The 26,670-nt window shown below is 44.5% G+C and overlaps 1 protein-coding gene across 1 annotated transcript; it reads left to right on the top strand.

Annotated features, from left to right (window-relative positions):
- Positions 1–4,137: 4,137 nt before the first annotated feature.
- gas2l1 (growth arrest-specific 2 like 1) lies at positions 4,138–26,034 on the top strand (the record flags this gene model as incomplete). The annotated part of the gene is made up of 5 exons (XM_083978413.1): positions 4,138–4,839; positions 13,782–13,889; positions 17,907–18,003; positions 18,939–19,248; positions 21,346–26,034. 5 exons carry the CDS (start codon positions 4,138–4,140, stop codon positions 23,444–23,446), a joined length of 3,318 nt encoding a protein of 1,105 aa, XP_083834539.1. The 3' UTR covers positions 23,447–26,034.
- Between the last annotated feature and the right edge of the window lie 636 nt (positions 26,035–26,670).

The following is a 26,670-nucleotide window of genomic DNA, read 5'->3' as shown; positions in this document are numbered from 1 at the left end:
GTGTCTGATGGTTGGAGATAAGGTTGTGATGTCTGACAGCAGCAGCCAGTAGCTAAGTTAACGTTAGCTTAGCTGAAACAGGATAGATGGGACCACCGGCCGGTAGCCCCTTAAATAAACCCAGCACAGTGACGTTATACAAACTAACGTTAAGTGTAACTTACCGGTAAGTTATTGTTGACAGCTGGTGTGGACAATAATCACACCAGTGAGTAGGCTAGAGTAGACTAAAGTTAACTGCCCCATGCTCGAGCTGAACAGTAGCCTCATGTTGCTAGGCAACCATTCTATGATTCTACCACATTCTATGATTATTTCGTTATCACGAGAAAACGGTCTTTGTTATCTCGAGATAACGAAATAAATTAATTCGTTATCACGAGAAAACGGACTTTGTTATCTCGAGATAACGAAATAATAAGTCGTTATCACGAGAAAACGGTAATAAATTTTTTTTATACGGACCTGGCCGTTCTCGGCTTCCGTACATTTTAGATAACTATCAGGTTTAATTTTCTTAGCAGTTTTAGTCTGTATGGAGCCGGTGCATATTCTCATTTGTCCAGGTCATAGTATTTCAAAGGAGGTTAAATCGAAAGCAACTGCTTTCGATTTAACCTCCTTTGAAAAAAAAAAAAAGTCTGTATGGAGCACATCTGCAGGTCTGAACAGCTGCTGCTCTGAATTTTCCTACCAATAGGTGGTGCAGGTTGATCTGAAACATGAGGTTCTGCATCTGAACCAGAGGACACTGGTTTGTCTGGAGTTATGCGTCAGCGACACTGTGTCCTTGTTGACGTGTTATTCTTTTAAAATGAATTATTAAATCTAATTTTACCCTAGAGATTGAAGTAACAGTCTGAACAAACCTGCAGTAACCACTTGTAACTCCAATGACTTACTTTTCTCCACTAACTGCGTGCAGGCTTGGTTCTCATCACTGTTCATTTAACCATTAATTGCCCTATAAGGAAATTTAGGTGCCGTTATTAATTACAGCTGTTACTCAGTGGCATATTTTATTTTCAACATCTGTCGAACATGTGGCTGTTGAGACCGTCCCATAGCACTTTGATGTTTTCTATTCATTCATCTACTGTGTTTTCCACTGCACCTCCACGATGCAGACAGTGAGCAGGCCTGTGTGTTTCTGGAAAACGCTGTGAATTCAGCATCTTGGCTTTCTCTAAAAACACTCCCAAGTTTGAGTTCCCTGAAAGGCTTTAAATCAAGAGGCAAACATCTTGTCTAACTCCAAGATCACTGTACTTTGACCCTCTTGTCAAAGGGTGGATTTAAATCCAAGGAAGAAAGGTCTTTCCTTGACTGTAAAAAGCTGATCTTCAGATCACAAAATCATTTGATAAGATAAAATGATCATGGTTTGTGTGTATGTGGTTAAATTAGTTTTAACCTAAGACCCTCCATGTTATCCCACAGTCACAGCTGACATCTTGAAGTGCTTCTCATTTGCTGTGGCCAGTTGTTCGTGTGGATTAATAGAGTGCTGAATTCTCTCTCTCCCTCTCTCTTTACTGACAGAAAAGCTGATTCATCCCGGCCCAGAAAATGATCTCACTAACCCCCACCTTCTTCCCTCCCTCTCTCCCTCTCCCCCTCTTTCTCTCTCTCTCTCTCTCTTCCGTCCCCTCCCTTCCTTTCTTTCTTTCTCTCTCACTCTCTCTTTCTTAAACAGACACATGCCTGTTTTTTTAAATGAAAACAAGCCCTCCCTCTTGGCCGTGGGCTTCACTTTAATTCAAACAATCACACTTCGGGAGAGCACACGAACTGCTCCAATAGAGGAGAGCCCACATTTTAAAGAGTTTGTTTAAAGGGGAAATGAGATGGTGGAAAAGATTTTTAAAGGCACAGTCAGATGTTCTTTGAACGATTTAGGAGTTGGTGAACAAAATTATAGTTTCTGTTTCCTAAAGATTTTTAAGAAGCAGAAACCACCAAGACATTACACAAAGACTGTCAAACATGAAAAACTTGGACTTGTTGAGTTTGGATTAAAAGATCTGTTTGGATTTCTAGCGGTTTCTAATCATGTGCTGCAGATTTGGGTTGTTTCGAGACGGATGGTGTCTTTAAAGCCCTGAGCAGGTTTCCCTGATGTTTTCAAAATTCTGTTCCACCACCTAAACCTGAAAAGCAGGTCTCTGCCTCCAACTTTCGACCCAGGATTCGCACCTCCGGTTGAGATGAGTCAATAGACCTCCAACACAACCTGTCCTCATTCTGGTCTGTGACATTGTTTAAGATGATATGGAAGGAGTGGAGAACTCCATGTTTACCTAATGATAAACACTAAAGTGGACTCCAGCCATAGCTTTGTGCATTATGTGTCAAAAACATTTCCTATCATGCACACAATGGATCATGTGCTCTTCAATTGGCTTCTGTCTTGTGTTGTGTTCACAGCCTCTTTAACCTGACTGGATAACACTGTCCATCTATAAGTGTATCTCTCTATCTCCCCTTCTAATCCTCAATCTCCTGCTGTTTCAGGGTTTACTGGCTTTGTGAGATCTTTGATTTGTGCAATACCTCTCACGCCAACAATCACACATTGATTGCGAAACTTACAGGAGTTTGAAACAAGGCTGATAAAGCTCAACACTCCCCCTCCTCGTATCTTTTAATCATTGGTACGATTACACAGTGGGAAGGGAATTTCTTCCACTACACACAGTGGCTGTCTCATGATGCTGATGAAATGCTGACTTTAAAGACCTTTGTCACTTTAGGCTATTTGGTGAGGAGTCCACACAAAGACCTGCTTATTGAGAGACTGTGAAGCCACCTTATGTGTTGACCTTCATGGAAATCATAAAACTGCATGGACTGTTTTCTCACAGGCTGAACAGAACAGCATGAACACGCACATACACAGCACAGTCAATCCAACATCATCGCAAACTTTACATTTGAAAAGACATGTACTTTTGAATCATCACCATCTCAACAAAAGTATATGCAGATCATTGGCAGCGAGTAGGCTATGTGAATATTCCCATTGTACTTTTGCATTTTAAGAAAGAAAACATGTTTTATTACACATGTTTTATTATAACATGTCATTATTAAAGATAAACAATTCAAATATGAGTCATTTTAGACTACAATACCCATCACTCCACCTCCACCAGTCAACTATTAGGCTACATATGAATGGACCAGTGATAGTAACATACTGAAGAACTTGGAAAAAGGCCACAACAAACACTCTAAAGTAGCTCATTTATTTTTTCTTCTGATTTGAACGTTTACGGTGTATTATTATCACTTAATGATGAATAATAGGTAGTTTCAAAGATGTGAGTGTTGCTTTATGTTATGTTTTTAAGAGACTTTGGTAACATAGGTTGTGGATCCCTTGCCAATCTGTAGTGCTTAATGAATGTCATGACAACCACCATCAACCACCAGTTTATTGGAGGTCAGAGTAGCCTGTGTGCTGAGTTGGTGAAGATGGGGTTAAGTTTTCCTCCTCTGCCGAGCGTTTATCCCTCATAATGGGATGTGCCACCGAGTCGCTCTGCTGCTCTAAGCTACAGCAGGTCAACATATTCAGTGCGAGAGGCGGTGCAACATGGGCTGAGCCTATTTGCGGGGAAGATGAGCTGTGGATTCAGTGCAGCGCAGTGGTCGTGATTTCATCGATGAGGAGCAGACTGGACTGACCGCCTCTCTCTCTCTCTTTCACACTCTCACACACACACACACGTACACCGACATGGTGACACGTGGATTTTTGCGGGTGAGAGGATCCACCGGCCACCGGGTGGATTAAAAGGTGGTCGACGCATGGGTGTGTGTCGATGTCCCAGGATGATCCCGTTTCGTCCTCGCTCCGGGACCCGGCGATGCGCTCTTTAGAGGAAACGGGTTTCGCAGAGACATCCGGAAAACGCATCCATGCGCCAGGGCCACTCCGCATCCCGAAATGCTTCTGACAACACAAAGCCATGGCTTCAAGGAGCGCCGATAAGAAACCGCACATGCAAATCGGCATGGGTGCGTCAACACGGTTGTTTCGCTCTATTTTGCGGATGAGGCTTTGGAGCGCAGTTGTGCAATGAGACAATCGGGAATCATCAAGTAGACTTTATTGATACATAATCCGACAATATGGCTGATCAGAGCAACATCCAGTCCGCCGCCTCCAAGAGTATCCGGCCCTTTAAATCCAGCGAGGAATACCTGTACGCCATGAAGGAAGATCTGGCTGAATGGCTGAACACGCTGTATGACTTAGATATCACTGCGGACACCTTCATGGAGGGGCTGGAGACGGGCTGTGCCCTCTGTCGGCACGCCAACAACGTGAACCGCGCCGCGCAGGACTTCCAGATGGAGTTCCCGGAGGCTGCGCGGTCCATGAAAGTGCCATCCAAAGATGTTGGCTTTCAGTCGCGTAATGTGATGGCCGGCTCGTTCGTGGCGCGGGATAACGTGTCCAATTTCATCAGCTGGTGCAGACAGGAGCTGTGGATCAAGGACGTGCTCATGTTCGAGACCAACGACCTGGTGGAGAGATGCAACGAGAAGAATTTCGTCCTGTGTCTCCTGGAGGTGGCGCGACGCGGGGCCAAGTTTGGCATGTTGGCCCCCATGTTGATCCAGCTGGAGGAGGAGATCGAGGAGGAGATCCGGGACCAGGAGAGTCTCCGGATCGATGCACGGGAGCCGGTGGAGCAGAGTCCGCCCAGCAGGTGTTTCAGTCGGAAGGAGAGCAGCCACAGTGTGGAGGATGAAAGTGAACCTGAACCAGAGCCGTTCATCTGGCCGCAGAAGAGAGTTTTATGTGACATGCGAAATTTGGATGAATTGGTGAGTTGCCAGTGAAAAGATAAAATTCAAAGCCTCTCTGTATTATTAGCATTATGATGTAACTGCTCTCAATAACCCTAGTTGACCACATGGAAATCCCAAAATGTTTCACAACTACACAATGATTCAATGCTCCAGACTATGGTTTACACACAGTTTAATCATCACTACACATTAGTGAGAAATACAGTAGCTTTTTCCCACAGGCTTCTCACCCTCTGGCCTTCATCAGAAGTAAATATCCAGTTTGTTTTGTCTGTTGCTTAACAGTATGAAGCAGCTGTTCCCTCCCACAGTACTAAAACACAGACAAGTGTCAGAAGTGAAACCCTCTCTCTGAAAAGACCAGGTAGGTGCTATGAAGAGGATATGCAGCCCATAGATTCACTGTGGTGCGAGTGTAAACATGCAGGCTAGGCATAACTTTGCTTTGTGACTATGCTGGTAAATGCCTGCTTACCTGTAGGGTCAGTGTGTGTTTGACACACAAATTCCTGATTTCTCCCAGAGGAGAGCTTTGAAAAGTCAAAGGTCAGCTGTGTGACATTTCTCCTGCCTCGTTGTAGCCTACAAATGTCAGCTCTGCTTCTGTGAGAGAGACATCAGTGATGGCCGTCACCTCCAGCCTCTTTAATTTAGCTTGTCCATCAGGAATAATCAATATAACATCCTGCAAAACCATGAGGGTTGTTCACTGCTAGGATCTGCAGCTTCTTCACTAGTGCTCGCTAGTGAAAATGTACCTTCCGGGCGTGTTGACTCTAATACAGCTCCTGTGCCTGTGGAATTCAAAACACCAACATTTGTCCGGTTGAACTGGTCGACCTTTGCCTGGCCATGCCGGCTGGACTTGAGCGCACACGGGAGCGGCAAAGATCTCATTAGAGGGAAAGCTAATGAGCAAGACAGGCTGGCAGCACCGGTGGAACACATGCTCGGGCTGTGAACGGGGAAGAAGTTAATATTTTCATGCTGATGAGGAGAACAATGTCCGTCTTTGACACTAGAGATGCGAGGAGGGCCAGCAGAGAGGGAGGGAGGAGGAGGAGGAGAGGCAGTTGACAGTCACACTCGTGCTCGTCCAGGCAGCGCAGTGGAGCTCTTCCACTGTGACCTCTGTGGACAGAAATAGGAGAGCATGTGGAGGAGGATGTGCGCTGTTCGTATCCAGACTGTCTGAGTCCTCACACTCTCACTCATGACTGAGTGCTGCTGAGGATTATACAAGCCGACTACATTTTGGGGACAAAATGATCACAGGAAAGCTACAGAGCGTATGCCTGTCCCTCCCTTTTTATCACTGGCACTAACGCTGTCCTCGGTGCACCAACACACACGTGTTTGTGCACAGTGTCTTCTGTTGAACAGTCTCCGCCTTTGACGGATTTAGGATGTGGCATTCCCAGTCATCATGTGTCTGGTGAATAAAATCTCGCCCATCCTCCCTGTCAGCCGTCAGAAAATTGCTTGCATGTACACTGCACAGCAGTCGACATCAGCAACCCGAGGCTCTTCAAACTAGAGGTGCTAAGATTAGAACAGTACAGTATTATCAAGGGTGTTTACAGTGTTTGCTAACTTATATCAACACATCCTGTGTAATGACTTCAGCTCCAGACCAGTTCTCATTTTGTGGCCTAGACTTTGTGTGAGACACACTTCCACTGAAAATGTTCACTGGTGAATATTTACCAGGAAAAGCATCAAAATGACTTCATCTGTCTTTAAATAGTTTGGTCCATGTCTGCTCAACCAGCTCGTACTGCAGAACACCAGGCCTCTCGGTTCTCTGTAACAGCCGTCACAAGTTCATCCTGCAGAGAGCTTGTGCACTTGTCTTTGTATCAGTCTGATGTAGCGGCGTTGCAGGAGATTAGTGTCTTGTAATTACTGGAAACCTCATTGCTGGTAGGCATGAGTATCTGTCAGAGAGAGGGGGATAGTGGCATTGGTCCACAGCTGTGACACAGACTGTGTCTGCGTCTCTCACTCCTGCAGGCAAAGGCGACTTTGCTGCATCATTCATGATGGGGTTATATTTCTTCTTCTTTTTTCTTAAAAAAAAAAAAAAAATCACTGTAGTATTCACTGATTTTTGTTGGTAGTCAATTGTATTCATTCTTGATGACCTCATTTTTTATAGCTGCTTTAAAAAAAACACACACAATATCACAATCTAGTCACAAATTTGCCTCTTCATATTTGATAACATTATTGACCAAGTGTCATCAATTAATTACCAGAGCATTAACTCCCACAGAGATGTTTACAGCAGCCTTAGATGCTTGTGCAAACTGAGACGATCCAAATGTTGAGCTCTCAAGTAGTTATCATATTTTCCCCATAGAAACAAACAACAAATAGTGAAGGATAACATCAATCCATGTGTACACTCAATTATGCTCATATTCAGTCAAAACTCTAGTAGAAAAAGATCAACCTATGCAGTGTATGAATGACCATCAAATATTTCAGGTTGCAGTTTATTAGCTAGTTAGAGAAAAGCAGTTCAATCCAACAGTATATCTTGCATATAGGATCACATTTTAAATATATATTTTTAGTTGTTGTCTATTCTCTATAACTCTGGTGGACTGTTTTGCATTAGTTTCATCTTAACATCTTAATGAGATTTGTACATTTAGCAACTGCGTATTATTCTGTACATTGTTTAGAAGTTGGATGATCAAACTAATCTTCTTGTTTAGACAATACAGGCGTAGCAGTAATAGGATTACATGTCATTATTCTAATGAGTATACGAACAGTCATCACTCAACTTGTAGTACCTACAGCTCTTCCTTAGGACATCTGGCTGTACAGTCACAATACATGTGTCTCACCAGTTAGTACTAGTTACAGTTTCACCCTGATTGCTTATAACTCATTATATTTATTGTGATGTGTTATATCAGCTTCCTCCAGGATACAAGGTGTATGATCTTAAGTATAGCTGTTGTGTATCCAGCTTACTTCCCTGCTTACCGATAGCCTCATATAAATACTCACCACTGCTGAGTCTCCCACTGAGCTGCCACTACATACGTTCTTACTCATGTCACTGTGGGACGGCTTTCCACTCTACAGTTAGGGAAGTGGCTGGCGTCTCATTTCCTTCATCATAGCTTGACTCAGTGATACTTGTGAGTCGTTTTCCCATTCCCGGAGTCGCTTTGTCTCCGAAGTGGCGCAGACAGCAGCTGGCTCATATATCTCTATACTGTTTATCCACATAAACATAAAGTTTATCCTTTGCATTATGGGATTTGGTTTCATATCGGCACTAGAGAGGGATTAAGTCAGCGACTTCGATCAAATCAGTATTTCCTATATGCTGCATTGAGCCTAAGGCAAAATGGACATGGTCATCTACCTACACAAATAAGCTTTTTGTATGTTTTCTAGGTCTTGCCCTTGGGGTCTGGGCTTTTTGTAAAAACACATGTGCTGGCGCTCTACACTGACACATGTATAACAATTAAAAGCAGACTCACTTAGTGCATACTCCCATTTGCTCACAGTTGCTCCATGCATAGGCATCTAAACAACAGACCATAAGAGCTTCACAGTCTTTGTCGGCTTCCTTCACAGCCATTTTTCCTTCTTTCTGCTCAATCATATAAACTGGTTCACGTCTCTTCTCACCCGAGGCTTCAATATTCAGCCCTTGCTTAGTTCATATATGTGCGATGCCTCATTCCCATCCCCCCACCTCTGTCTCTGCTGGAGATGATAAAAGCAAAGAGCAGAACAATATGTCTTGTTGGTGGCATGGAAAAGAGGAAACCAATAGACTGCCACTGTTGGCAGCGAGGGTAATCAAGGGCTGACATCTCAATCTTTGGAAGGAAACACCAGCCCGAGCGGAGGGGAGGGGAGGGGTGATAAAGACAGAGATTGTGTGCATTATGAATGTATGGCCACTCTGCTCCATTAACCTTATGGTTCAATTCATGCATTCAGGAAATAAAGGAAGAGTAGAGGACAGGAATGTGCCTAGAGTGACTTTACTGTACACTCTGTTAAACCTGACTGCAATGGATGTTGCTCTGGGAGGGAGAGCTACAGTAGAGAGAGTGAAAGGGAAAAGTAGGTCATGGTGTTTTGCATTGGGTCACACTTGTACGCTTAGCTGAGAGAGTGTGGCATCCTTCAGTGTTTCTCCCTCTTGTTTCACAGGCACCAATCATTTGAGGGGTTTAGTATCTGAAAGGTTATTTCTCCCTTTAGACTTTGCATAGTAACAGAACAGAGCGGATCTCAACTCCACTATTTTCCATGCAGCAGGGAGCACGTGGAAACAGCTGAGTCCACACTTTTGCATATTGCCCACTTTATCTTTTTATTGCGGCGCTTGATGCTATCAGCTGATGGTTTGCATGATTATCATTTAATGTGGTGTGTGTCTGTGTGAGTCGTCTGGTTGTTTCCTGTCCCTGCCCGCGAGCCTCTTGGAGCCGGTCACAGGTGGACACTGTCAGAATGAGACGCCACCTCGGAAAGACATCAATTCTCCTAACCTTGGCCTGTCACAAGGGCGAGTGCTGAGTGTGTTGTTGACGCCGGCCGGATATTTAGGTCTGTGCAGTGAGTGATTACATTGCTGTTCCACTGAAACAGATGAATATGGTAGTTATTCACCTCTCAGCTTTTGACATCCATTAGATTCCTACATCCTCAAGGCCCCAGATGGACTGTTTGTCATATGGCCAGAAGACAGGCATCGATTTTCAGGGAATGGGAAGTGGATGTTGTCTGCCCTGGTGTATGATTACACTTTTCACCCTGGTCAAACATATAGCACAGATTATGAAAAGCATGTTATTATTGATAACAGTTAAAGAAGTTGTGAAGCATTTTAGGAAAATATATGTATATTCCTCCTGCACAAAACCACTTCCGTATCTGGACTCAGGAGCTGCTGAGGTTAGCATAAAGACTGGAAACAGGGAAAAAGAGCTGTAGACCAGCTGAGTTTAAAGTTGACAAAAACATTTACTTGCACAATTAAAGCTCCCTCAATATTATAGAGTTTTGTGTAGCTATATAAAAATACAAAAAACTCAGGAAGTCCCTGCCCCAAGCCAAGATACAGTCACATAACGTTGTGTAAAAATGAGTTGAACAAACAAGCTAGGTTCAGGTAATTAGTGAGCAGGTGCTAAGCAGGAGGACAGCTCACCTGTGGCTGTCTTTGTGCTAAAATAAGATAATCTGCTTTTGGCTGTACTCTACATTTAAATGGAAGATGTGACAGGTGGTATCAGTTTTATCATCTTGTTTTGAAAAAAGCAAATGAATGCATCTTTCCAAAGGTCAAACCATAACTTTCATGCACGCTTCATTTATATTCAGTGCCAAAGTCCTCTATGTCTCCCTGTGTTACCTGCACTGAGTGGGTTTGTACGTGACCCTGAGGCCATTATCCAGCATTGTTTTTCTGTCTTGTCTCAGCTAGTTTGGCCTGTTGGACCAGCTGCTAACGGCCTCTAAATACTTTTTAAATATTTCCATGGTCTCTCCTGTTCAGCCCCTCAGGCTAAAGCTTCAACATAATTAGAAAACGTAATTATCATTCATTCATTCAGACAGTCATTCATAACCTCAGTTTACCCCAGATGTTATTTAAAGACGTAATTTGTGCAGAGGAGGCTGTTCCATGTTTATGAGATGTAGCATGGCTGTCTGCAGAGTAGCTGTTTATGCAGGCTGTCAGGCCGGCAGTTTAATAGGAGGATAGGCTCTGATATGTAGTTGTTTTCAGTGTGCGTTCACAGGCTCTAGGAATGCTTACATGTGGGTGGTGGAGCAATAATCCCTCAAGTTCCAAAAATCTCCCTCCTGCCAATCCGGGCGCCCCCTGTGGCCTAGATTTCTTGCCTCTCTGTGCTTATCTGATGATGAGGTTGTTTCATCTTGGGAGGTTTCCAGTCATGACAGAGGAAGACTTACGTTGTTTTGTCTTTTTTTTTTTAAATCTCACCCTGAATGCACCATATGAGCCGAGCCAATTTTCTTTCATTTTGAGAGCATGTATTCTCTCGTAAACTTCTTCCAGTCTAATTTGTCTTGCTGAAGACAAATCTGGAAGCAGCCTCATGTAAATTCCCGCAGAGTGAGTTAAGTTTTTATTGTTGGCATTTTGCAATAATTATCCTTGGCGCAGCAGTCATGAAAGGAACCGGTTGCAACAGGCTAGCACACCTATGTTTGACGAAAGCTTTAGATTAAACCGTTGTTGCACACATCTGGTTGAGTCATGAGAAGAACACACACATATTCATATGGATGAGTGGCTTCTTAGAGCAGCCACACTTGAAATCTGGACCCCAGTCTGCAAGTATGAATTATATTACATGTATTCTCTTGACAACAGCCAGTAAATTAAAATCATACCTCAGCAAACATACGTAGAATAAAACAATGTTGTACATTATCCAGTCCTGATATCATTATATCAAGTATTCCTGTGTGGCATTTTGGTTCCTATTACAAGTCAGTAAAGAAAGTGAGGAACAACAACCTAAACATCTTTATCTTGCCCCAACCTCCCCTCCCATTTCCTCTCTTCATCCCCAGGGTTTGCTCAGGCCTCAGTCTCAGCCTATCTCCTCCATGAATGTTCTTTCAGATGTTAGTGGGCCAGGAAGGAAAGGAATAAAGAGATTGTTGACTCACCCTCGGCAGATATGACGTGATCTGAGCCTTGGGATCATTAAAGGAATATGTACTGCATATGTTCTTGTACATTAAACTGCATGCAGGCGACGCCAGCTGCTCAGTTCAACTTGAATGTCGTGTGATTGTTCTCAATAGTGAAAATGTTTCTCTCCCTGGTCTTGCACAAACATCTCTGCATTCCTATCTTAAGATAGATGCAGCAGATTCCCAGTATAGGGGCGTGCTGTGGATTGTTCAGTCACTCTTCCATTTTTTCTCTCTTTTCCTTCTCAAACATCTGCGGCTCCTGCTGAAAGTGTCTCTGCTGTGACCAGCCAGCATCCATAATTCATCCTTCACTTTTTCTCAGTGCTCCAGATCCACTTCCGCATGTTTGCAGCGTGACCTTGTCTGGCCCCTCCCCTTCTATCTCCTTCCCTCCCAGTGTGTGACTGCATGTGTGTGTTTTGGTTTCAGTGTGTCGGCCTGAGTGCACCCATTGTTGACACGGCCAAGACATGGGAAGTGTACACACTTCGTGCCAAAGGTCCGACGGAGTAAATACTTCAAAATGTCACGGCCGCTATTGATTAAATTATTGAAACACCTCATTGTGACTGTGTATCCTGTGCAGCGTTTCATATGAGACTGTGTGAGTCCTTCAACCTTTCCTCTGGAGGAAAACGTATGACCTCAGCCGAACAGCTCTTGGAGGGGAGGTGTTGTGGGCCGAGAGAAAGGCTTTACTATAGCGAGAATGAAAAAAAAGAAAGAAGGCAAACTGTACAGTTAAAAAGGGAAGGGTTGGGCTGTGTGTATGTGTGTGTCTGTTGCCATAGCAATCTTTCCATTAACTCACTGGCTGGGGTTTTTCCAAACAGGGCTCGTCCACCTACTGACACAGAATGAACAGCCGGAGTGACAGAGCGGAGAGAGAAAAGAGAACGGGTGGTTAGATGTAGAAACGTAAGCAAAACAAAGACAGACAAATATAGGTCTGGTCAGCCGGAGCACAGGCTAAAAATAAAAGCTGAAAGACAACAAAGCAGATGAGATGGAGAGGGAGGGAACGAAGGGTTGGAAGAGACAGGTGAGAGGGGGAGCAGAGCGGCAGGTGAGGTGCTGAGGCTTAGTACTGATTCCTCCCTTCTTTGATATGTATGGGAAAGAAAGAAGGGTGCTATTTGAAGAAAATAACACGGTGCCTCCTTCATGCCATAATAAAAGTGTTGCAGGCCAACACACCACACACAAGCAAGCTATATCCGCTGACCCATGTGTACGGCATAAAAGGTACTCTAAAACATCAAAGTGTGGGAGCTCAAAACCTCTAACACGCCTTTGATAACTTAAACATCAATAAAAGAAAACACCCTCCGTGCTTTCTCTAACGGTTGCCCTCACACACAGTCATAGAGAAGTTCATCCTGCGCTTTCCTCTCTCACTTTGCTGCCTGACTTTCTCTCCCTCCCGGTCAACAAGTACGCACACGCTTTTGTCTGAGAGAGACGCCAAGAAAAGCATCAAAGTTGTCCAGTGCAAGCGAGAGCCCAGGCCTGTGCTAACTAACACGGGCGGATCTGGCCCCACCCTGCAGTTGTGTCTGACTCCAGCTGACTAATAAGCACCCCCGATCCGCAGCAAGGGCACCGGCTCTCAGTTCAAACCCCTTGGCAGCGCAGGGCCTGCTGTGTGCTGACATCATCTCCACCGCTTCTCTGGTTTCCCGAGCTCTTTCTCTCTCTCTCTCTCTCTCCTCCTCAGCGTATGATGTCACGAGCAGAAACGCTGTCTTGTAACAGCCCAGACAGCTGGAGAGGGAGCTCATTCATTAGCATGTATTTTTGGTGCTTTTGTGACACTCTGCGGTTGAACTGAATTACCAGAAATGTTCTGGAGAGATGCGACGAGGCCGGGCTTTTTAATGTGGTATGAGAGTGGGGCGGGGCCTCTCATCACTCTGTAGGTGTTTGGAGAGCAAAGTCGACAGGAAGATGACGCACACACGCACACTCCAACACCCTCCTGTGCTCAGGCGGCCAAGGCTGCTCATTTCTCACACCATAAAATAGAGTCATTATGTTGCTGACACACAGCTCTCAGTGCCAGCGGTGCTTTGGTCACTGTTACAGATATGTGGCTAAACATGATCTCATACATACGGGTTCACTGACCTCAAGAGCAGGAAGGGATCACTGTTTTGTTCCTCTCAGATGTGTGTGTGTGTGTGTCATGTTTGTGTGCTCTGACTCTTAAAATGTCCTGTGTTTGTTCTCCTCAGGTGCGTGAGATTCTGGGCCGATGTTCCTGTCCAGCTCAGTTTCCTATGATCAAGGTATCGGAGGGGAAGTACAAAGTGGGAGACTCCAGTGCACTGATCTTCATTAGGGTGAGCTGCCACTGCTGGAAACCTTCACATCAAGTAGAATTATCTTTCGTTATGTTACAAGACTGGGTATACGCCACTTCTTATTTTTACAGGTTGAGTCTGCTTCATCCAAAAATAACTACACCTGGTTTTCTCAGTTTTGCGTCATTGAATTTCAGCAATATTATCAAAACAAATAATCAAGCTGAACGATTTTGGTCATTATTCCTGCTGGTACCTCATTGTAATTAGCATGTTAATTGCTGAGATTTAGGAACAAGGTGACTTCAGGACAAAAAAAAGTAAAACAATAATTGAACAGGCTTTGTGTGGACGTTGAAGTGAGGTGCTAGTTAACCAGAACCTGCTGAAAAATCATATGTGTGTGTGTGATTGCCTCACACACATATATGATAAATCATAAACCTGAGTTATTCTTTGAGTCAAGGTTAGGTAAATACTCAGCTGTGTACCTAAGCCTCCTTGCCCAGTATGGCAGGAGACAGTGAGGCCTGCAGTAACTGCATGGAGCCATACAGTGCAGGCATATGGCATCATATGTTGTTTCAAGAAGAGCAAGGCTATCTACACAGATAAACCACTCAGCTGATTGGCTGCACCAAAGCCAAGTGAATCTACAGTGTATGTAACAGCACTGTGATTTTTGTCCCTCTCATGTGAGTGTTTACACATTGCCCTTCATCTGGCCCACTCCCAAGACTCTACTTTTTTTCCACTGAGACACAAATAGAGCTTTAGGTCATTTCCTGGGTTGGTCCTTATCTTGGCTCCGGCCTGTTTTTACTGGACTGTTTGTCTCAGTTTCATCTCAAGAGCTGCCACTGTACCCACATCAGGCCTCAGAGGACTGTGCAGGGAGGTGGGTGATACCAGCCATCGATTTTGTCTCACTTACCTAAAATGTGCAGCAGACAGATTAATGGACTCTGTGGGTACATTTCCAAGTTGCCTGCCTCCACAGGATCAGGCTGCCAGTATCTGCTACTTATGTCAATATTTCTTTCCAATGGACGGCACCACTTTCCCCAACAGTGAGACATGATACATTTGATATGCTTTAATGTTTGGCCTACCTATGTTTTCTACACAGAGAGCTGTAGGATTTAACAGGTTTTGAATTTAGCAGGGTTAATTGTTAGGGATTAAAGATTAAAATGTACTGACATATACTGAGTTGACACCCAAATCATAAAAACTTGTGAAATGTTATGATTTTAACAGGGTTTTGATAGATAATTTCATCAACAACCAATGCACACATAAGATGTTGATTTCTAAATCTGTTGATATTTAAGTGAAATCAATAATTTTCTATAAAATAATATGTCAAACCTGAATTATAATATTTGCAAGGTTCATAAGACACATTTAAAGGCAGATGAAAAATTAAAAACATAAATCCACAAGGCATATCTGAATTATAAATGAACCCTCAACTGCTCCTTCCTTCAACAGAAATAAAAACGTTTCTGGCCTCCGCTCTACCCCTCATCAGTTTCTTTTTTCTTTTTTTTTCTTTTTTAGCTTTGCAGCCATGTTAATGTGACAGACATATTTAACTGGCCTGTATGTGGATTATGTGTGTGCACGCATGTGTTTCTTGGAGCCTTTGCCTTGTCAGATTAGCTCTCTTCACACTGTCTCCTCCCTCTCCTGGTTCCTCACTGGGGATAGCAGTGGTTGTGCATATGCCCCAGCAGCTACAAGTGCCCCCAACACACTTCCCTTATTCTTGTGAGGGCAGGAAGCGGGCAGCCGCTTTGAAAGCCAACAAACCCCTATTGAACTGCCAAAGCTGTGACAAGGATCTCAGGATGAACGAGCGGTTGAAGTGAAGAAAGCAAATGGGCGATGGGGCCGACTGAACAGAAGGGGCCGGGGATGGAGGGGGTGTTAATAAGACCATCTTTGTCCCCAGGGAGGTCCCCTCCTGAAGGGCGGAGATGCCTTCAGTCATGGGGCACAACAGCTGAAATGAACCATGAGCTTAATTTTTTTTAAACTCACCAGCAAGATTCAAGGAGAAATTGGTTCATCCCGCCCACGCAATGATGACAAGAAGCCTCTCTGTTCACCGTTGCCATAGAAACAGGGATCGGGTCTCTCTCTATATATACTGGTGAAGACTGTGATACCCCTTCAGTGGTTGGGAGATCTCTCTGTTTATCCACAGCTCTAAAATGAAACGTGGTCCCAAAACATCTCCTCGGCCTCAGCTGGCTCCCAGCACTGCTGCTGCAGCGTTATGCATAAAATATGAAATGCGCACAAAGCTCTTTTGGAAATGGTAACAAATGGTAGAGAAGGCAACAAAACACAAATTTTGTTTTGTGTCTATACTGGAATTTTTTTTCATTAATTAATCATTTAATTTAATAATATACTACAAGTCTAGCCCCTGTTTATATACATCTGCTTTTGTCTTTTTATCTCACACACTTTTCACAGTCTCTGCTGATGATTTTGTGTCTCAGTATAGGGATCTGTATTATCAAACAGTGTCTATCATTAGACTGTTGCAGTGAACTGCATGAACCCCAGTCTGGAAATTAGCACTGTGCAATTAGCTTTTTTATGACCCTCAATAATTGTCTTTATAGTCGTGCAATTATCGCACTGCAATAAGAAGAGTAGTTTATTTGGATTCCCAGTAGCTGCTACCATCATGGAAGCTATACTCTTCCTATCAAGTGAAGAACAATAACAAAGTTATTATGTGGAGATATGAAGCTATGTCACAACAACACCACTGAGGAAAAGCTAAAATAAAAGTCAGTGACAGCAGATCTGTGTTGGAGATAGTCTGTTCCTCCTGCTTCTGTTGCATCTTTATACCTTTACTACAATGTGAGGATCGTTGTCAGCAGACCTTTATGATCTTTTTATCGTGCAGGTAAATATCACTCTGATGCTACGAGTATGATATGTGACTCATACATCCTTGTTTTTCACTGGCAGCATCACTCAAACCGTAAACCTGTTACTGACATAAGGCCAGAGCAGTGGAGAGTAAGCAGTTTATACTCTCAGGTCTGATAGAGATAAGCAGATCAGCTGTTTTGATGGATTTGATGTAGTAGGGGAGCAAGGCCGATGAAAAGACTTGTAGTGGATTGACAGGGTTTGTATTAGAGAGAAGGTGGGGTCAGAGTTTGGCGCAGATGTCGTGTCCACGGCCTGCCTCTGATCACTGCTCTCTGGTCAGGGATCCAGAGATGAGATGCCGTGCCACGTGTGATTTGGTGGAAATAAAAATCGGTGCCAGCCCTATACAGATGTACCATTATGGCTTTTGCCCCCGCCAGCCCTCCAGAGACACGGGCCCAACCTTTAAAACATGTGTCTGGCAGACCCTATTACACAACCCAAGGCAGGGGATGCGTACGCAGAGCTGACACATCAGGCAAAGTGTGCTGCTTCAGTGAAGGCGACTTCTGCCTGGAGGGAGTGAGGCTCTCTGGCCCAATCTATTGGATGTGTGTGCCTCAAAAAGCAGAGGAGAGTACGAAGTGACATATCCCCCCCCTCACCCACCCAAGCCCCCTACTCCACCGCCCCCCTCTGTTGTGACTATCCAGGCCCCCTTTCATCCCTGCTTCTCTCCGTGATAACTGAGGACAGCGGGGGTGAGTTGTTACCATGCTAATTCACCCTGCTACCCTCTGAAAACACGGGGAAGCCAGCTGAGAGGCAAAAAAAGTGTCTTTCACACACAACATTTTGGCTCTTTATTATGCTACCGTACTCTTTTTAATGGTGAGTTGGCATGGCAATGAACAGCCCTCATAATGGCAGCAGCTGGGGGTGATGTGGGAGAAAGAGGAATTGTGGGAGGAGGGAAAGGCAGAGGGGTGGGGGGGGCATCTAGATGTTACGTAACACTGAGGGCCAGCCAGCCTTCAGCAAGCTGCCCCCACCGGTGAACATTTGCATAATCTGTTGTTGAATTATCTAATTTATTTGTGTATGTTAACTCTCTCTCTTTCTTTATCTTTACTTTCTCTTTTCTTGCCTCAGGTCCTTCGCACTCATGTGATGGTGCGTGTCGGAGGGGGCTGGGATACATTAGAACACTATTTGGACAAACATGACCCGTGCCGCTGTGCTGCTTTTGGTGAGGTCATTTCCTATTCCCTTGTCAGCAGGCCCTTACAAAACAACTTCACTGTTGTCCCACTGTTGCATAATTCATAGCACATTTAAGATTGTAAACACATTATTTCTATCTGATGTGTTATGTTCAGCCTAGGAGCAGACACCGTGAAGGTCAAGAGGATCATGTTTGTTATTCAGAACCACTGTGCGCTCTATCTCTTTAACCTTTTTTAATTTTCACTGATGACTGATTAGTTATTTGTACATCACCCAGCGACAATTGGTCTGTGTCTACCTGAACCCTGACTAATATCACACCCAGCCAAGAAATTTAGATCTGGAAAACTGACGCTTGAACTCGGTAATGGAAAGTGTGGTGGTCACTGTGACTCCTCTGTTATTCCTTTACCACTACCTGATCCCACAACACATCTGTTTAGCAGCTCATCTCAACACAAAGACTTCTTTTTTTGCCAATAACCCAGACACCTAAACTGTGAGATATTTACTTTGACCAGCAGCACAGTGATACATGCTCATAACTATGCAGGGCGAGACTGTTTCTCCTTATCCAAACTGCTGCAGAAGTGATGATGTCAGGGACTGACCGCCTGGACTCGACAGCTGACTCTATCTGAAATCACATCATGTGGGATCAATCAGGTTACATATCTTACCACAAGAGGCCATGTCATGCGGTATCAAGCGATTATGGAAATATGCCTGTGTTCTATATATGCCCTCTGTAAATGGTGGGATCATCTGTGTTCACGAGCCAATCAGAGGAGCGTCAGTCTGGCTCAGAGAAGGAGCAGCGGTATTTTATCTGCTGATGCTATCTAACAGCTTGGCGGTAGTGATGTGGTTAGATATGATGCATGTCAGGACCTTTAAGTGATTTATCCTCGTTAGGTCTCATTGTCTCAACAGCTTGTTATGAATCTGTCTCCGCAGCCCACCGCTACCACCAGGCTAAAGCTAGTGGCCAAGGTCAGGGCGGCCAGAGCAAGTCCTCCAGCGCCCACTCCTCCCGCTCCACTAGCCCGGGTCCACACTGGCGAAACGATGGCATAGCTCCTTACAAGCCCCCGGACAGGCGCTCCATGGAGCCCCCGTCTGCCCCGTGCGCCCACTCCTCCTCCACACGGACGGGCCGGTCTCTGAACACCTCTGTCCACGTTGAGCCCGACTCCGGCGCGGCTCGTACGCTTCTCCCACGGCCACCACGAGACCGCTCAGAACCTCGCCACTTTAATCCTCTCAGGTGAGTGGGTACGGCTACGCAAACGTGAGTGGATAAGTGTGATGCCATGATAAGAAATTAATCTCCCACAAGTCGCCTGGCAGGAGTCAGGACGCACTCACTTTTTGCCACTTGCTCTTTTCCTGCCCACAAACACAAACACCCACACACACATATGGCCAGATAGAACAGGCCGTATACACAACAAACACACATGTCAGGACGCCACAGATTAGACCAGAGCAGATTTATCTAATCTCAGGTGACGTTGCTGTGATAAACCCATCCCATCAGCCACATCTACAGCATCTCCCACTGGTTACAAGGCAGACCCCAAACATGTCGACTCAGCTCTCTCTCCCTCTACTTTCATTCAGTTAATTAGACTGACAGTTCATAATGAGTGGGATCCTGTAAGAAGTGTTTCTTTCTTTTTCTCTTGGCATGGCAAACAGATGGTACCAATCGGTATCTAACCAGTGACAAATAAAAACCACACATCCTTCCTTCTCCCATGTGCTTCTGGAGAGGCGTAGCTGTGATTGTGAGGTGGGCAGGCTGATTGAATGACAGCCAGGGTGGTGGCATGTTGATATAACTGTTTCTGTGGGATTTAAAGACAATGAGATCTGCTTATGCTCTCTCCACAAAGCTGGCAAAAAGTTTAGTTGCTCACATACCTTTCCCCTATGTCAGAGTGTGAGGGCACCATTGTTGAACACAATTAGGAGCTGAAAGTTGGTTTACTTTGGCGTCCGGCCAGTGCTCGGCTCATTTCTATATGGAGTGATGGCTCGGACCAGACGTCAAGGCAGCAGCTCATCTGAGTTAACCCTGTGTGGGTGGGGCATCTCTTTTCAAGTGTGCCAGACTAGATAAAGACTAATCTGACAACTATCCCTAGACAACTGTTCACAGCTAACTGGGAAAGTAGGTCAACAGGTGGGCCCCATGCAGGCCAATCACCATGTCTGAATATACATAGATGTAATTTCTGAGGAAGGCTGCGGTGTAATAAACACACCAATTATTAACCTAATGAAAACTTTCTCTTTACCAGCAGAATTCAAAACACAGGACCGTGCCATGCTGTCTTTCCTTAATTGAACGACTTGTCTTAAATCATGGATCCCATACAACAGCTTTATAAACAGTTTCTGATGCATTAAAAGTTTTAGAAATATTTTTGAACCTTGATACCTAAAATATGCGTCACGTATCACCATTGGCTCAGGAACACACTCTAATGTGTGCGTGTACTCATCAAATCTATCTAGGTTTTTGTACCACTGTAAGTGAACTATGAGCTGATTATACAGTTAAACCTGATGGTCCCACTGGTGCGTGACAGTGGAGCGGTGTCTGGTTGAGAAAGGGCAGCGCTGTGTGTTGGGTTAGAAAATCTACGAGACGTCTAATCCTGCCCCCACTTGTTCTTATCGTCCCCATAATCCCCCCCCTGGCTGTCACAGCCCACTGTTCCAAGAAACACAGAGACTTAGGGCAGAAACGCTGTCTGTGTGTCTGTCTGTGTGTGGAAGTGGCAGGGGCAGGTTGGGACATAATCACAAATCCTCAGCATCGCACATTACATACGACCTCACGGTATGAAGGAAGATGATGTAAATGATGAATCTGTCAGAGCTGAGTCAGAGGCAGTGTGTTGCTCCTGTACCACCTGTGAAGTAACATGTGTAAGGAGTGAAATCTGAGATTGTCAAATTCTGACTTTTGTTTTAAGGAGATGGTGTTATTATAAATAATGATTTAATGGTTAATAATGATCTTATTAACCACAGCAACCAGTCAAAATAACCCTGCACCACTGCACTAATCCCAGCACTTTCTTAATATCAATGTGCAATATCTATTTATTCTTCTATCGATAATACTGATTTTAATAACTGGATGATGTATTTATTTTTTTCCTGTGTGAGTAGGCTATGCATATGTGTCGTTGAGGATGTCCTTTACATGTCCTTTTTAGTCTTTTTTAGCCCTGGAATGGTGGTGGCACCACAAATCTCGTTGCACTTGTTTGTTGCAATGACAATAAAGGCTATTTGATTTGATTTGATTTGATTTGATATATAACATTGTCTCCTCTCTATGTTATAGGGGTAAGGAGACAATTATGCCGGTGACAAGACGCCTCTCTGGAGACAGTGACTCCTCTACAGCTTCATCTAAGGGAGGAGGGGGAGGTGGAGGAGGAGGAGGAGGAGGAGGAGGACGGTATTCTCTCGGTGGTGCCTCACGTCGGTCTGGTGAAGAGGTGGTTTTACTTGTCAACCGCAAGGAGGGGAGGCACATGATTGAGCGGACTGGAGCGGGAGGTCAGACCCCCTCCATGCGCCCCTCGCTGCCCCGCGCTCGCAGTCAATCCCGCGAACGTCCTGCACTTGCCCCGATACTCAAACCTAACCCACCGCAAGGACCTTCTGACGGCGCACGGACGTCTCGCACAGAGAGGGGGCGATCCCTAGGAAACGAGGGCCCGAGGAGGCTCCACGCTCCACGCTCCCACAGCCAGAGTAAGTTAAATAGCCGCACTCGGTCCAGTGACGCCAGCCCGAGTCCCGCTTCCTGCTACAGAGACCCTCAGCCCCCACCGTCGGACAGACGAGAGGAGCTGCGGGCCAAACAAATGCCCCCCTCCTCTCCTAGAGTTGGTGGCGGCTTCACCAAGAGGCAGTCGTCCTCGTGCACCAACTCACCTGTTAAAGGAGTCCAGACGAATAACTGCGCCCCCAGCAAAAAGACCATCACCACCCCCAGACCTCCTGCTCCTCGCTCACCCTCCGTAGGAAAAGGCAGGCTGCTGCCACCGGTAACTTCGGGAGGTCGGCGGTCGCCACATTCATCTCCCCGCAACTCTCACCATCACGCTGCTCGCTCCCCTCGGATGTCGCAGGGCCCCCGCTCCGCTGGGCGGGGCCACCACAGGAACTGGCCCGGCCTGGAGAGCCAGGAGCCCGAGGAGGAAGGACTAGGCTTTGGCTTCCAGATGCTGCCGACGCTAGACCCCCAGAAGGAGCAGGACCTGTATCGCAGCTTCGAGGCCGAGTTTCTGGCCAACACACAGCAGGCTAGTAGAGTAGTCGGGTCTGGTAAAGCCCCGGGGGGAGCGAGCCTGCAGGGAGCTGGGACACACCCGGTGCCAACACTCACTGATCCTAATGTCACCGACTCTGCTTATTCCTCTTCTAACTCCTCATCCTCCTCCCTGAATGTGGGGGCAAAGATAGGAACTCTGCCCGACCTCCGGGAATCCAAGAGGTCCAATCCCCGTCACTTCCCCCTCGAGGACCCTTTACACTTGCATTATGGACACAACTTTGGAGGACTACACAACTTTGGCCAAGGAGAGCCTGAGCCCTGGGGGGAGCGCGGCATAGGTCTTAAGAAGCTGCCGGCCATCTCTAGCTCCATAGAGGAGAGGGAACTCCCATCTTCGCTGCCTGTCCTTGGAGACGCAGAGTCGGACAGTTTAATGAACCCACTCCCCTCACAACCTGCTTTCCACTGTAGGAATATGAATGGAGACCATGGAGGTTATCCTCCTACCGGGGGGCTGACAGGTCAGCAGGGTGAGCTTGGCTGGGGCACAGCACCTGAAGGAGATGTTCCTCTGGAGAATCACCAGCCAAACTTACCATACGACCTGGAAAATGGTGACGGGAGCGATGACCTCCCGCCCCCAGAGGCCTGTCCATCACCTGTGCCCCTCCCCCCTTCTGAAGACTGCTCCTTCCAGGATTCCTCCAGCGAAACCTCTTCCATGTGCTTCAGTTTGAGCGAATCGCGCTCCGAGTCGCCCCCGCCATCCTCACCCCTGGCCAACGGAGACACAGACGGAGAAGTCTTGCAGACTAAGAGAGGGCAGAAGAAGGCAGACAGGGTAGCCCCCATCTCAAAGCACAAACTGAGAACCAGAATCAGGCCTCGCATTGACAACAGGCCGGAAAACAGCCCCTCACGTATCCCTACGCCGGTCAGCTACAGAGATCTGCAAGCTCAGAACACTCTTTCACCCTGCCACACGCCACCGCTGTCCCCTCAGAGCTCCCGTTCTACCGGTCGTCCAGCCACCTGCAAGAGCCTGCACCAGGCCTTTGCAGATATGATCCATACTCAGCCACGGTCTGCAGCCATGGGCAACAAAGATTGCTCCTACCCTGGACAGTCAGGAAGCCTGGACACTGAAGCTTGGATGTAGCACAAAACTGATGGGTATGACATGGGGGGGTTGTTGTCATGAACTTCAACTACTGTATAAAAAGGAAAGAACGCGGACTTACGACTGGGCTGTAGACTGTTTTCATTGCATGTCAAACATCACTTAGTTTCTCCCCTGTGTAACTACGGGGCGTTCACATTGCTTTTATGTTGCACTCAAGCCAAATTATTTATTACCAAAGGAATGGTTTTTAATACTACTTTAACTGTCGTTTTTGTGTATGCATGGGGATGCTTTTGCCAATCAGGATTTTTTTTTTTTTTTTTTTTTTTTGGCAGGATACTTGTGAAATTCTCATGGTTGACACAGAAGTAGAGAGAGAGAGAGAGCATATGTGCTGCCATGTGCCCCACCGAGGGGCATGGTGAAGTGCCAGAGATTCAAAGAGCAACTCTATGAACAGTGTAAACCCTAAAAACCTTTAGTCAGATCGATTAGCTCCCTCTTGTGGTTTCATCATAACATCTCTGCTTGCCTTGGTAGTCAAATTACTGGTTTAAGGACTGTGATACTTTCAGTCTCTTCACATTATGTCTCAATATTACACATATTTACAGTATACTAATAGGTAACATAGACAAAGGTACCCCCATCCTTCTCGTGACTTTATGAACATTACATGCACTACCAATCTCTAGTCTGTACAGTTGTCTGATGTTGTTATTACTGTATGATGTCAGCTCTTCACAATCAGTTGATGTAGTCGAGGTAGATAATATGTTTCTCAATGGTAACTGTGTCACACACTTTCAAGGTTATTGTTTAATGCAGTAAAACATTTTAACTTCTTATAAGTGGATTAAGTGCAAACACTTGAGGAGCAGTGAAGATTATATTACTTTGTGTCATTGTCACTGAAACGGATACGTTGAGTTCTTCATCCGACCAAACAGTACTCTGGAATACAATGATGAATACGTATGTGTGCAGAAATCAAACGCTAAGGAGAATGAATGTGTAAATACATGCTGATGAGCTCACCGAGAGATGTGGGCATTTTGTATATAAAGAGGCATTGAATATACAGTCTAATGTACATATTCACTGTATTGAGTTCTTTGCTGCCTTAGCTATGCAATATTGGTGTTTGAAATGCCTTGACAACTCCATTTGCCTTAAAATGTATTCGCAGGTTAGTTTTTGAATGTTTTTGCTCGACATCACTAAAATCTGTATCTGTTTGGTTACACTACATTGCCACCATTTACTGTTTCTAATAATAGGAATTGGAGAGTTTGAATGTGGAAAAAGTGAGGAACATTGCCAATTTTTAGTATAAATGATACTTGATATAGGTGTACAATTCTTGACAAGGGTATTAAATGTATTGCCTCTCAATCTTACCACTGGTTTGGAAACACCAGAAGCCAGATAACCCACTTAGAAATTTGATTTCAAAGACATGACTCAATGTATGGTGACATCTAGTGGCTAAAGAATGACATGGTTTAATGACAGGAAAAAAGCAGTTTTCTTGACATAGAAACCACTTGTTCTGTTTCTTGTGACATGTTCTGGTGCTGACTGGAGTCAATGGAGCCAGTAAGAATGGAATGATAAGGTGAAGTTTGATGGATGAAGAATGGTTTTGACTTGAGTGACTGCATGTGTATAACGGTGCATGAATAATAGATACTGTAACTGGATATCAAGGTTCTCCTCTTAAGCTCTTAAACAGTTGTCATCAGTATGAGAGGCCAGCTCCAGCTATAGTACCACTGTTTTTGGTATTTAACAGGTTTGGACTTTGTAAAATATATTTGAAGGTGAAATAGTTGGAACTGTAGTGTCAGTGTCCTGCAGAAACAAAAAAAACAAACAGATTTTTGTCTATCCTAGGCAAAAATTTGTTTTCTGGGGTTAAATCTATTTGTCATAGAGAAACTGGAGTCAGTGTTAGTAAGGGAGATGTTGACGATGTTTTTTTGCAGGGCACTGACACAGTGAATGGGTTAAAAAAAAGTGTGTGCATATCTTTGTGTACATATACTGTATGAGAAGATGTACAGAGTTGGAGTAAAGTCAGGTGTGCTGTTGGTCTAATTTATTTATTTATGAAATTAAATCTCACTGGGCTTAAGTGACATCTCTGTCCCAAGTACTGTAAGTGAGAAAGTGTTAGGGAAATCCAACTGAGGTGAGGCATTTTAAGCTTTTCCAGTTTTCTCTACAATACACTATAAACACAAATAATACTTTAAAATGTTGCCAGTTTAAAAGCTGGAATGATCCCCATAGACAAACTAAACATATTCGGGCTGTTCTGCAATATTCAGAGATACAGTAATTTGATTTAGTACTGACTCCTCATTCTTACATTAATTTATGATCTATCAGTATTGGTTGGGCTGCATTGATCCAATATGTAGCTGGTTACCAGTTATTTACACGTGTTGTAATTATTTTACATTTCTTTTGGTTTATTTGCAGATATTTTCATTCAATCAGCTGGTTTTCAAAATCTGCCAGTTTTGTGAACTGTGACTTCATACAAATATGTCATCGTTTGGTAATAAATCACAAAAATATTTTTGCTTTTTCCTGCACATAAATTTCATGACGCACTCTTCCCCCAGTCAGCGAAATCTGAATGTTCATGATCAGACAATTTTTTGTTTGCTAATGTTATTTTCACTCAAACTTAAGTTAAATGTACAGATTGCTTGACATTGTGGAATTTGTATGTATGAAATAGCAATACTGCAAGACTTCACTGTTTTTTTGAAGTTAAAAATGCTGTCAAGTTGTTCTTGTAATAAATCTTTTCCTCTGAAGTTCATGAATTAGCACACCTTTTTTTTCATTAGGAGCCACAGCAGTGTGAATAATGGGGAGGTCCGACTGCGACATGACCCCTCTGAAATAAGTCAAACCCACGTCGATACTGACAATATTATTCTTCATACATAATGTGGTTTTTGTGTTTGTTGTGTAATCATCCACATTTGTACAGGCTGATATCTGATTATATGCAGATTTTTACAAAAAAAAAGAGGCTAAATTACCATAAACCACGTCCTGTCTTGAGAATTCTTCAAAATTGTTATTTGTACATCATGTGGGAAGATAATCATGATGCATGTTTTAAATTTCACCCACACTTAACCTATTTATTTACTAAATTACCAAATTTAAAATGACAGTTCAGTGATATCTTACCAATGTGTTAAAGTTACAGTGTTATATATTTTGTTTAAATTGCA

This window comes from Trachurus trachurus (assembly GCF_905171665.1).
Source record: "Trachurus trachurus genome assembly, chromosome: 9".
In the NCBI taxonomy this organism is placed as follows: domain Eukaryota; kingdom Metazoa; phylum Chordata; class Actinopteri; order Carangiformes; family Carangidae; genus Trachurus; species Trachurus trachurus.
The sequence above is the reverse complement of the archived record's forward strand: the minus strand, read 5'-3'. Positions and strand labels throughout refer to the sequence as shown.